The sequence below is a fragment of the Triticum urartu genome, chromosome 3A, assembly GCF_056163025.1.
Source record: "Triticum urartu cultivar PI428250 chromosome 3A, HENAU_Tu73, whole genome shotgun sequence".
In the NCBI taxonomy this organism is placed as follows: Eukaryota; Viridiplantae; Streptophyta; class Magnoliopsida; order Poales; family Poaceae; genus Triticum; species Triticum urartu.
In genome coordinates, this window is record NC_141875.1 from 340,058,834 (window position 1) to 340,072,350 (window position 13,517).

Genomic DNA, 13,517 nt, shown 5'->3' on the forward strand with positions numbered 1-13,517 from the left:
TTTTTTTCTTTTTCCTTTTTTCTGTTTTTTTAGTTTTAGGTTTATGTTTAGTTTAGATTTAGTTTTAGTTTTAGGATTAGTTTTAGGTTTATAGGTTTAGTTTTAGTTTAGTTTTAGGTTTAGATTTAGTTTTTTTCTTTTTCTATTTTTTTAGTTTTAGTTTTAGGTTTAGTTTAGTTTTAGGAAAGAAGAAAAAGAGAAAAAGAGGAGATCAGGAGAAGAAGAAGAAGAGGAGGAGGAGAAGAAAAATGAAGAAGAGGAAGAAGAAGAAGAAAAAAGAGGAGAGGAGGAGAAGAAGAAGAGGAAAAAGGAAAGGAGGAAGAAGAAGAAGAAAAAAGAGGAGAGGAGGAGAAGAAGAAGAGGAAAAAGGAAAGGAGGAAGAAGAAGAAGAAAAAAGAGGAGAGGAGGAGAAGAAGAAGAGGAAAAAGGAAAGGAGGAAGAAGAAGACCCCGACACCCCGACCCCCCAAGCCTGACCCGACACCCCGACCCCGACCCCGACACCCCGACCCCGACCCGACACGGTACCCAGACCCCGACCCGGCACCCCGACACGACACCCCGACCCCGAGACCCCGACCCCGACACCCTGACCCCGACCCCGACCCCAACACCCCGACCCTGACCCCGACACCCCAAGCCTGACCCGACACCCCGACCCCGACACCCCGACCCCCCGAGCCTGACCCGACACCCCGACCCCGAGCCTGACCCGACACCCTGACCCCGACACGACACCCCGACCCCGAAACAACACCCCGACACCGACACGGCACTACCCCGACATCGACACGACACCCCGACCCCCCGACCCCGAAACAGCACCCCGACCCCGACACGGCACCCCGACACCGACAGGACACCCCGACCACCGACACCTCCCGTAAAGGTGTTCTTTGGCCTTCCAGAGGCCGACGGGGTCATATATTTGTGAATTATTAGTTAGGTCATATATTTTTCGATTTTGTTATGAAAAACATCATATATAATTGTGTTGATCGTGTAGTTTTAAATGTGCAGTTGTTTCATCGCTGCGAGGTTTGGTGTTCGACGACCTCGCCGTGCGTTTGACGAGCTCTGCCCCTTCGTTCGTGGGTGAGCACAAATGACAAGTCCTCCTCCCCCATTAATTATTTGATCTATTCCGATGAAACTTGATAGCTAGCTATGTATGTGTCTTGAATCATCAGTATGCGTAACCAATATGTGTCTCCCGTTCGAAAGCATCATAGTTATAAATATGCATGCATTTGCATATATATAATCTTGATTCTTTCGAATTGTCCAACGCTATCCATGGACAGCCCGAGTATGTGTAGATTGGGTTCGTTTTCCCATATGCTTTGCTCCGGATCCGACGCATATATTTCGTCAGTGCCTCCCCTGTTGTTCTCCGGGTACACATCCTCTCTGTTTATTGCAGAGACGTGTATCAGGAGAACAGCGGGGAGGTGCTGCCGAAATTTTGCGTCGGATCCGGAGCATAGCATGGGAAAATAAACCCAATCTACACATACACGGGTGGGATTAGGACCTATCATTACCTATTAGAGTGTAGGTTGCATGGACGTAATAAAATTGACAAAGTAGATCAACTGATGAATATATACATGGTGAATTACATATATAATTGTTGTGTGTCCAGTAGCTCTGAAAGTCAAGATGAGTGACCGTGCTTGGATGTATACCGGTCACACTGGTCAGAACAAATGGAGCGCTGAATGGTTCACAAAAACTAAGGGGTTTGTGCAAGCCGCATTTGCAAATGGCCAAAAGAAAACCTGGTGCCCCTGTTTCCGGTGCGGCAATTGGGAAAAGAAGACAGAGGCTGAAATGGGCAAACACCTGCAGAAGAGTGGTTTTACGCCCGATTATACGGTGTGGACATTTCATGGTGAGTCTGCCCAACGTGACCGAGCTGAGGTGGATCGTCGTCGCACCGACAAGCATGGTACCGGGATGGAAAACATGGTGCAAGGCTATGATGATGCTCGGGATTCGGACGAGGAGATGGAGGAATCTGCAAAGGCCTTCAATGAAATGTTGGAGTCTTCGAAACGTCCGCTCCATGAGCACACTGAGCTTTGTCAGTTGGATGCCTACTCCAGAACTTACGGCACGAGGCTCGGGTGCAGGCTGTTCGAGACTACTACGCCTTGCGTGGTATCAAGAAGACCAAACCGGCATGCCGCGATAAGTTCCTGAGTAAGGAGCAGTACATGAAGGTAATTCTTAAGGCCTTCTCTACTTAAGTTCCTTCATTTAGTAATTCTTAGCCGTAGCGCTCAAGTTTCTATTTGCTAACTTAGGCGCCTCCGAGATGGTGTGCGGATCGGATGGATTGTTGGGAGGTGTTGGTCGATGAGTGGTGCTCTCCACAATGGCTAGCCCTCCACAACGAGGCCAAGGACAAACGTGCCCAAATGGAAGGTGTGCCACACCATCAAGGCAGCTCCAACTTATATCAGTTCGGGAGCAACTGGGTATGTGGTTTGCTTCATGATTCATGCAATTCATTCATCATGCTAGCTTGAGCCCTTTAATTACTAATTTTCATTGTTTCTCTCTTTCAGGCACGCTACAATAAGGCGGATAAGGTGCCAGAGGTGTACGACCTGTATGCCATGGCCCACACTGCCTCTTTCAAGAAAGTCAAGGCTTTCTCTCAGTCTGACCTCGATGATGCAAACAACTTCACCAACATCTCCTCCCACAACAAGCTCATGAGATATAGAGATGAGGGGAAGGCGAGGAAAGGGGAGGAATTTAACCCGAGCCAGGGTCCCATTGATCCAGAGCTGTTGATGATATCTGGTGGCGGGAGGTCCCATGGCTCCATAGCCATTGGAGATGGACTTATCCGTTGTCCTAGCACTCTCCCGGAGATCAAGGCGCGCCAGTCGAGCTCCGCTCCTGAGATAAGGCCTCGTGAACGGCCAGTGCAACTCGCCATCAAGGTTAGTGATACGTACTCAGTTATCTTTCTCCATTACATTCTGTGCGCTTCCATCAATGATTACAAATGGTCATGTGAGTGGTGTTGCAGGCTGCTATACAGAGTGAGAGAGATAGAACGGAGAAACTTCTGGCGGAGGCGGCGGAGAGGCAGCGGGAGTTGGAGGAGAGGACGACAAAGATGATGGAGGAGGAGAGGGCACGGAATGACATGCAGGCAAGGGCCATGTACGAGCTCCTTGTGGTAAGTTTCTTCTGCAGATTAGCCAAAACATTCATGTAGTGTTTGTCTCATTACTAACTAGTATGACTGAGTCGTCAAAACCAAATGTGCAGTCTGTGTGTGAGAAGACAGGTCAGACCGCTCCGCCGATGCCAGTGATTGCTCCTGGGACCACGGTGAGTTTTATTGAATGGACATTACTTGCTAGTCTTAACATTTGAGTGTCATCATGCTAACAAGACATTGGAAATGATCTTTGGTGCAGCATAACTCCAGACAAGCATCGCACGATCCTTCTCCAGCTACCGACACGAGCCACCCCGCTCCTACACCTCCTACATCTTGGTAAGTTTATCTAGTGTTTTGCTTAACACATGCATAAAGACCTAGACTTAGCTTTATTTCCTCCAATGCTTACCATAATGACCTAGACTTAGCTTCTTCACCTCCAAAATGACTTAATAAGCTTACTGACCTCCAAAACCATCCATTTTACCTAAGTTAGCTCTAAAACGATGTGTACTTAGCTTACTTATGTCAAAAATTGCATAATTAGCTTAGTTAGCTTATAGACGATCCATTTTACCTAAGTTAGCTCTAAAATGACTCATTTTACCTAGGTTAGCTTATAAATGATCCAGTTCATCCAAGTTAGCTCAAAAATGACCCATTTTACCTAGATTAGCTCCTAAATGATCCATTTTACCTACGTTAGCTTTAAAATGACCCATTTCACATAGGTTAACTCCAAAATGACCAATCTTACCTAGGTTATCTCATAAACGAACCATTTCAACTAATTTAGCTCATAAACGATCCATTTCACCTAGGTTACCTAAAAAACGATCCATTTCACCTAAATTAGCTCTTAAATGATCCATTTCACCTAAGTTAGCTCAAAAAGATCCATTTCAACTAAATTAGCTCATAAATGATCCATTTCACCTAAGTTAGCTCAAAAACGATCCATTTTAACTAAGTTAGCTCATAAATAATCCATTTCACCTAAGTTAGCTAAAAAACGATCCATTTCACCTTAGTTACCTCAAAAATGATCCATTTCACCTTAGCTAGCTCATAAATGGCCCATTTCAACTAAGTTAGCTCATAAATGATCAATTTCACCTTAGCTAGCTCATAAACGACCCATTTCAACTTAGTTAGCTCATATATGATCCATTTCACGTAAGTTAGCTCATAAATGACATACTCTTCTTGTTATAGTCTTCTTCTTGTTCTACTCTTCTTGTTCTAGTCTTCTTCTTGTTCTACTCTTCTTCTTGTTCTACTCTTCTTGTTCTAACTTTCTTATTTTTCATTTTGCAGAGTTCATTCACTTGACGAAAGCTTGCATAGATGGAGTGCTCCTTATCCCTTTCTCTGTTTCTTTTTGTATCGTTGAACTATGCATGTATCGTTGGATGAAACTATTGTAATATATATGGTTGGATGCCTCTATGTTGAACTTGTTATGTATGATGGAACTATGATGAAGTTATGTGTTGGATGCATGTAATATATATGGTTGGATATCTTATATGTTTGCTCTGTAATGGCCTTTTGAAATATATCTATATATGTCATCTATATTTGTGATAAAAATTGTTGGATTTAATAAAAAAACAGATAAAAGAGCCAATATGCAGGCTCTTTGCCGTCTGCCACCGACGGCAACGAGCTCTTTGCCGTCTGCCGCGGACGGCAAAGAAGACACGTGGCATCCAGCTGTGCTTCCTGGGAGCTGACCCATTTGGCCAATTTGCCTACAGTGGCAGACGGCAAAGACTTTGCCATCAGTGGCAGACGGCAAAGAACATGCCATGTAGTGACGTGTAGATGACATCACACGGCGGACGGCAAAGACACTAGAAAGTTTGCCGTCAGCGGCGGACGGCAAAGGCCTGCCGTTAGCCACTTAACGGACTGACAGTGCAATTATTGCCGTCCGCCTTCTTTGCCGTCTGCCGAGCTCTCTTTGCCGTCTGCGGCGGACGGCAAAGACTTTGCCATCAGTAGCAGACGGCAAAGTAGCTGTTTACCGAAGCCTACTTTGCCGGAGCCTTTTGCCGTCCGCGGCTGACGGCAAAGGCCTTTGCCGTCCGCCGTTCATGCCTTTGCCGTCCGCCGTGGCGGACGACAAAGTAGCTGATTCCTGTAGTGCACTGGTCAGGTTGACCAAGTCAACTCTGTTGACTGCTGATGTCAGCATGACATCATGCTGATGTCATTAATCTATTTTTCGAATTAATTTAAATAATTAAATAAATTCCAGAAATTAATAAAATCTTTTAAAAAAATCATATCTTTTAATCCGTAATTCGGATTAAAATATTTTCAACATGAAAGTTGCTCAGAACGACAAGACGAATTCGGATACGCAGCCCGTTCGTCCGCCACGCATCCCTAGCATAGTGAACACGCAACTTTCCCCCTCCGTTTCATCTGTCCGAAAACGCGAAACACCGGGGATACTTTCCCGAATGTTTCCCCCCTTCACCGGTATCACCTAATACCGCGTTAGGGCACCCCTAGCACCGTTACTTGCCTTGTCATGCATCGTTATGCATTTGTTTGCATTATATTTATTGTTTCTTTCCCCATCTTCTTCCGCTAGACACCGAGACCGATGCCGCTACTACCCAGTACGACTACAATGTTGACGACCCCTCTCTCTTGCCAGAGCAACCAGGCAAGCCCCCCCTTTGATCACCAGATATCGCCTATTCTTATCTCTACTGCTTGCATTAGAGTAGTGTAGCATGTTACTGCTTTCCGTTAATCCTATTCTGATGCATAGCCTGTCCTTGCTACTACTGTTGTTACCTTTACCTGCTATCCTAATGCTTAGTATAGGATGCTAGTGTTCCATCAGTGGCCCTACACTCTTGTCCGTCTGCCATGCTATCTACTGGGCCGTGATCACTTCGGGAAGTGATCATGGGCATATACTATACACTTTATACATGTGCCATTACTTGTGATACTGTTCGGAGATGGGGGCTGAAGGGGCAGGTGGCTCCATCCCGGTAGAGGTGGGCCTGGGTTCCCGACGGCCCCCGACTGTTACCTTGTGGCGGAGCGACAGGGCAGGTTCTGACCACCTAGGAGAGAGGTGGGCCTGGCCCTGGTCGACGTTCGCGGATACTTAACACGCTTAACGAGATCTGGGTATTTGATCCGAGTCTGGCCATTTGGTCTATACGCACTAACCATCTACGCGGGAGTAGTTATGGGTATCCCGACGTCGTGGTATCAGCCGAAGCCTTCGTGAGGTCAGCGACTGAGTGGCGCGCGCCGGATTGGACTGGAACGCCACTAGGCAAGGTCTGCTTTCGGCCGCGTTCGCAACGTGCAGGTGTGCTAAGGGCGATGGGCCCAGACCCCTGTGCGCTTAGGTTTAGACCGGCGTGCTGACCTCTCTGTTGTGCCTAGGTGGGGCTGCGACGTGTTGATCTTCCGAGGCCGGGCATGACCCAGGAAAGTGTGTCCGGCCAAATGGGATCGAGTGTGTTGGGGTATGTGGTGCACCCCTGCAGGGAAGTTAATCTATTCGAATAGCCGTGATCTTCGGTAACAGGACGATTTGGAGTTGTACCTTGACCTTATGACAACTAGAACCGGATACTTAATAAAACACACCCTTCCAAGTGCCAGATACAACCGGTGGTCGCTCTCTCACAGGGCGACGAGAGGAGGATCATCGGTTAGGGTTATGCTATGCGATGCTACTTGGAGGTCTTCAGTCTACTCTCTTCTACATGCTGCAAGATGGAGGTTGCCAGAAGCGTAGTCTTCGAAAGGACTAGCTATCCCCCTCTTATTCCGGCTTTCTGCAGTCCAGTCCACATATAATAGCCTTATTCCAGTTGATACCAATGCATACATATGTAGTGTAGCTCCTTGCTTGCGAGTACTTTGGATGAGCACTCACGGTTGCTTTCTTCCTCTTTTCCCCCTATCCCTTCTACCTGGTTGTCGCAACCAGATGTTGGAGCCCAGAATCCAGACGCCATCGTCGACGACGACTCCTACTACACCGGAGGTGCCTACTACTACGTGATGCCCGCTGACGACGACCAGGAGTAGTTAGGAGGATCCCAGGCAGGAGGCCTGCGCCTCTTTCGATCTGTATCCCAGTTTGTGCTAGACTTCTTAAGGCAAACTTGTTTAACTTATGTCTGTACTCAGATATTGTTACTTCCGCTGACTCGTCTATGATCGAACTCTTGTATTCGAGCCCTCGAGGCCCCTGGCTTGTAATATGATGCTTGTATGACTTATTTTATTTGTAGAGTTGTGTTGTGATATCTTCCCGTGAGTCCTTGATCTTGATCGTACACGTTTGCGTGTATGATTAGTGTACGATTAAATCGGGGGCGTCACAACCGACGTATCCAGAGAGCAGCTGAACCTCCACTTCAGCCCGGACATCCGGCCGCGACCCCGGACATCCGGCTCATCCCGAAGCCCCGGACATCCGGCCCCTAGCCCGGACGTCCGGCACCTGCGTGTGCCTAATCGGGCCAAAGGCCCATGTATCCCCTCCTCACTTACCCCTTCGTGGCTCTAGACTATATATACTCCTCCACCTCCTTCTAGTTAGGGTTAGCGTTGTGATAGCTCATTTGAGAGATAGAGCTTTGCTCATCCATATCGGATCTACTCCACGAGAGAGACCGCAACCCCTCTACGGAGAAGATCCACCTTGGATTCAAGACCCCTCACGGGAAGATCCCCTTGTGGATTCAAGACCTCCTCACGGAGAAGAACCGGTTACCTCTTGTATCGTCCGTTGTTGACTTTGGATCTTGTATCTCTCTTTGTGTTTCGAGGATCTAGCACATGTGTGATCATACTTGTTGGTTTGAGTGTTCTCTTGTGTTCCCCTCGTGATTTTCTCCTCATTTCCCTCCTCGTGTTCTTCGCGTTCTTCGCGGGATCCGCTCCTTTCGTGAAAGATCGGGCCACTAGGGTTCTACCCTACATCAAATTCTACCAAAAACAATAGAAGAAAAATTAGGAAGCATAAAGTATGGACTTTATTTCTCTTCAAATTAAGCCGTCAAACTAATACCAAATAGTTTCATAACTACCAAACATGCCTAAAACATCATTTCTATTGAATCCACATGACAAGTATTTATGGTAAGGGACACCATCATGACGCGAGGCCAGTTGCACCAAATGTCACAGAGGCCCGCTAAACCCATGTGTGTTTTGAAAAAAAAATCTATGTATTATCAGATTTAGTTGTGGCCAACACGTACACTGCTCTAAACCCCAGTTTCAGAATCATTTTTTTTTCAAACCATGTAGTAGGATTGCATATATATTACAACGAGGAGTATTTACAAGATAATGATCGATCAAACAACCTAAGCTCACACCAGCGTGAACACAGAGTCAAAGCCCTTGCTCCCTGGAGACATAAAAGCGTTCATAGTGTTCACGCACCCTGCATCCTTGACCTAGCATCCTGCCAGAGAAAATCAGTAGGAGCGACCTAGTTTCAGAATCATTCTAAAAATTAAAAAAAAAACTAAATGCTGTCAATAGCGCAGAAAACAAAATTCTTGAGTGCTTACCAAGGGTTCTCTTATGTAAACCTGGAAGAGAGACAAAAATCAAAGACATCACAACATAAAACTTCTAATATCCCATGAAAATGGTTGATCCATAGTTCTTCCATTTTTTCTGGAGTAAACATGACAGCAATGGCACACAACAGCAAGGAACAAATTTTGAGTGTTCAGAGCAAGCACAAAATTTGGAGAGTCATATTCCATAAAAGTTGTTAAAAGGTATAAGTGTAGGAGATGTGGAATTCTAGATAAATTCCATCTAAGAAAGCTAAACTGCTATTTGGAAGCTACTGGGCAACAAATGTTTCTAAAAATTGATGAAGCAATCACACACACGTGTACTATTATTAGCAAAATGAAACATGTTACAACAAACCAAGCACTACAGATAAGTCCTCAGCTTGATCAACCAACAATTGCATAAAGAAAACATAAAAGGATGACAGCTAAAGAAAATAGAAGAATATAAGCTTAAGTGGCGAACAAATAGCTTTTGCACTCACTGTATATAGCTAATTAGCTATACTATTATGTACTAAAATAAAGAATAGTCTGCTTGCCTGAAAGCTATTTTTTATATCCATCTGATCAAATTGATTTAGGATTTAACTCCACAACAAACGAAATTGTAAGTGTGCGCGCATTTCATCAGGTATCCTAATAGGCAGTAGGTTTTACAAGTATCATAAGAAACCATAGAATGAACTTGCATGCCTCACCTATCATCTGGAGATTAATAGAAGGCCAAACAGACGCTACCAAGCATTTTTAGAATTGGATCCCAAACAAATGGGAAATGATGCCTAGAATGAAAAGGCTGCACAAGGCACACAAGAAAAATCTAAAGCAGGGTACTCCAAAAAATGGAATATTATCAAGCCTACTACAAAGCAGGATGCTCAACAACTCATGTCTTTTGAGGAACATTTTTGCACATCAAAAATTCAGGTGCATAAAAATAGAGCCAATAAATCTGGATACTGTAATCTGAATCACCCAAAATTAGCTGAGCTATTCATACCCGAAAGTAAGCAAAGAAAGGTACATTTTTGTAGTTTGACTTATAGTTGCACAAGCACCCTTGCATGCGCTACGATGTCATCATGACCAAATCTACGAAACTGAAAAGACATTGTTGTGTACTAATTTTGGCTCCTCAGAAGCTAGTACAAAAGAAGAGGATCCAGCTGGATATTGTTCTTATCTTCCTATAGAAAAGAAAAGGTAAAAAACTGATTCAGAGCTGATTGCAGGTAGGTAAATCATCTATTCACCTTGATTAACCCACGAGTTGTATATACTTATTCCTCGATTTTATCCTGTCTAGTAGGTTTGCAGTAGACGTTGGTATAGGTTACTCAATCTGAGAGCCAGAGATGTGACGAGGGGAACAGTGGCAATGGAGTAGATCAAACGACTGGGCCACTCAAATGTGATTTTCATCAGTTAGTCATCACGGAGCTCGCATACTTCTTCCCTCGACTTTGTTCTGTCGAGTAGGTTCTGTATTAAAGATGGAATGAGAAGGGGAGCTGTTATATCCTCAATGTGCAAATTCAGGCTAAACAGTCAGGAGATGTGCAATTCTCTAGAGATGGAAAGCAACAAACTGAATGTCCCAGCAAAACAACAAACTGTACTACAAGAGTTTGAAGAATTTCTTGGCTGCACCATTACTAATGAAGTTAACATCCACCCGCCAAATGATATTCGATCTAGGGGTAGGATAAAGAGAATCAAGGGGCATAATGAGAAAGGACGAAGAATAGGTAACAACAATAAGGCGAAGGTGTCGCAGTTGTGCAAGATGCCGAGATTCTATCTGTTTGTTCATGTTTAAGAATCAGTTTTTTATCTGTCTCACTTCATGAACTGATAATTGGATATTCACTCTAACTGCAATACTTTTTTGTTTGTGTGAATGACTTAGTTAATATTCATTCATCATTATGTACAGTTTTGTTGCAACTGGAATAAATGTATTTCTAACTGTCGGAATGCTTAGACTTCCCTGTCTACATATGTATCACCAAACAACAAGTTAGATGCTTGCAGAAAACACACACAAATCACCAGATATCTTGTAACACAGTATAGAGTACCTTGCGGTTCTGGGCAATACTGACCCTCTTCTTAATAACCCCAAGCTGCTAAAAGAAACTTGCAAAATAATCCAAACCAACAAAGATGATATTAGGACCAGACCCCTTGCGTCACCTGCACTTCTCCAAGCTCCAATGACAGAGACATACCTTGCATCTGGTCCTCGCAGAAGCTGTGGGGGATGTGGCCGGTACATAGGACAGGGGTCGTGTTCTCCGTCTCCTCTGGTTGCTTCGTCTCTCGGATCTCTGCTCTTTCCCCTCCGGCGGCTACACCAATCACAACTCAACATCAGGGACAAGGAAAAAAATGCATGCGCGTTTGTGTGTGTTTTTTGTTGGGTTCGATTTGGTTCGAAGGCAAGCACGCACCCAACAGGAAGTCCTTTCCCTCACGGTCTTGGAACCAGCCGAGCAGGACCTTCTGTCCCCATCTCATCTCCAACTCACTTCCCCTTTGTGGCTCGATTGACACCATCGGATTCAGAAAGGACTATGGCCACAAGATTCACAATAAATCAAAGTACATTCTAAGAATACATACATCATATAGAGGCATTTAGGCTACACAAATCTTGAATAGATGGGGAAAGATTGGGGAAGCTCGCTCTGATATGCGCCCCTCCGCAAACTCTCCCCGAGGTCGCCTGTCCCCGTTGTTGCTGCTCACCTCGTGCTCCTCCTGCTGGGTGGAAGAGGCAGCAGCGGCCCAAGTGGTGGCCTCGCAAACCTCCTGCTGAGCTGGGGAGAAGAGGGTGGCGAGGCGCAGGAGCCGCGCGAGATCGGCGCCAGGGCGATGCGAGCTTGTGCATCAGCTGCGGCCGCCATCGCCCACCCGCTAAGGCCGCCGTCAACTGCACCCCGACACTGGCCGGAAGAACCGTGTGATGACGAAGGAGAGAGGGGGGAGGAGGAGGGAGGTGCCGACGACGCGGGGGAGGAGAAGACGCGGCCGAGGCGAGTGGGGAGAAGAGGGGCGGCGCCATGGGAGAGGATGGAGGGAGAGGGGAGGAGAACGGGGCGGAGTGGGCGCAGGGTCTTTTTCACTATTCTGACCTTTTCAACGAACTTTGTTTCACGATCTGATCTTTTTAGCAACGTCACAGCCTGCGGCGTTTCTACCCAACATAAAAACACCGAGATAGCTAGCATTTGTGATCAAAGAAGAAACATTGAGATAGCTAGCGTTACGGACCAGGTAAGAAACGCTGAAGACGCTGGCATTGCTGCCCATCATTGAAACGACAATGACCATGACGTTGCTGTCCTTTTTCATGTGCATGTGGAATATGGATAAACAACTTAATTAATAAGGCTAATTAATTATGACTAAAGAGGACAGTAACACCATGGTTCCTTGGCGTTTTTATGATGGCCAGATACGCCAACTCCTTTGGCGTTTCTTACCTGGTCCGCAACGCTAGCTACCTCGGCATTTCTTCTTTGATCAGAAATGCTAGCTACCTCGACGTTTCTATGTTGGACAGAAACGCCGTGGGCTATGACGTTACTAAAAGGGTTAGATCGTGAAATACTTTCACGTTGAGTTCATTTTGTGACAAAGTTCGTTCAAAGGGTCAGAATAGTGATTTCGCCCCAGGCTCGGGACGAGCAGGGCTGGCGGCTAGGGTTTTGACGCGCGGGCGGAGGGGATTGGAAAATCCCTCAGGGACACGAACAAAGTTTACCCAGCCAACGAGCGTGTGAGACGAGCCCACCCGTCACTGGCCAAAGAAAACAACCGTGAGGTGAAAATCAAGTTAGACCGTTTTAAAGATCCAATGACTTAGACATGTCCAAAAGCCAGATCTGACGTCCGATGAAGGCCCAATCGGGGGACCCTCCTGGATGCGAGTTGGCTACCATCTTTATTGGTTTAAATGAGTATCCAAGTGGACTAGCCATCCCAAGTGACACTCAGAAAAGAGATAAAAATGAGTATCCTGGGTAGTCTAGCCATCCTAAGAGATACTCGAGGTTGCACATAAGAGGAAAAGGTTAGTACACAATAATACTCATATCAGCAATAATATTCATAATAGCACCAGTGGGACAATAATTATCCTGCAAAATGAACCATGAACAATTCAATTATTTCCTCCAGAGATTGGCACTAAGACCTACACTTGATCAGCCCAGACGGTAGTCCTTTACCGTAGACACGGCTATTTGAATAGGTTTTAAACTCTGCAGAGGGTGCACTCTTCACCCACAAGTAAAGGATTTCTTTAGTCAACCCCGAGATGTTGACTAATTGACTAATTCCAGTTATAGTCTTTGTGTTGAAAACACACCTAACTCGCACATACCAACTTTAATCCATCAAGCCAGGAATCACCCAAAACAATGATAAAGTAAAACTCTAAGTGGGAAGGCCTCATTTCAACGGCCTCCAATAGCATGAATAATCAGCTTTGGTCCCACACCGGCATTCATTCCCCCGAACCAAGTGACATGACTACTAGGACCAATAGTATCATTCTCTATGGCCTTTCTATACGGTGTGTGCAGGAAAGGGGTTATCAACTTACTGAACCATACCCTACCTATGGTAGGGACATGTGGTAGCACGATCAAGTATGGGGGTTACTGGAACAAGACTCGATCTACGGTCAACTCATGAGGTTCATATTTTCCTGCAATAATTAGCACAATA

The 13,517-nt window shown here is 45.6% G+C and overlaps 1 protein-coding gene and 1 long non-coding RNA gene across 2 annotated transcripts; one reads left to right on the forward strand and one right to left on the reverse strand.

The window, feature by feature from the left end:
• The first annotated feature begins 1,018 nt into the window (after positions 1 to 1,018).
• On the forward strand, positions 1,019 to 4,714 carry LOC147979647 (uncharacterized). The gene is made up of 2 exons (XR_015599724.1): positions 1,019 to 1,094; positions 4,504 to 4,714. It is a non-coding gene; the product is annotated as an uncharacterized LOC147979647 (long non-coding RNA).
• A 3,674-nt stretch (positions 4,715 to 8,388) lies between these two features.
• Positions 8,389 to 11,664, reverse strand: LOC125509030 (uncharacterized). The gene is made up of 5 exons (XM_087547045.1): positions 11,532 to 11,664; positions 11,234 to 11,354; positions 11,012 to 11,131; positions 10,862 to 10,919; positions 8,389 to 8,653 (listed from the first exon to the last, which is right to left on the reverse strand). Exons 2-5 carry the CDS (start codon positions 11,337 to 11,339, stop codon positions 8,581 to 8,583), a joined length of 357 nt encoding a protein of 118 aa, XP_087403171.1. The 5' UTR covers positions 11,340 to 11,354; positions 11,532 to 11,664; the 3' UTR covers positions 8,389 to 8,580.
• Positions 11,665 to 13,517: the final 1,853 nt, after the last annotated feature.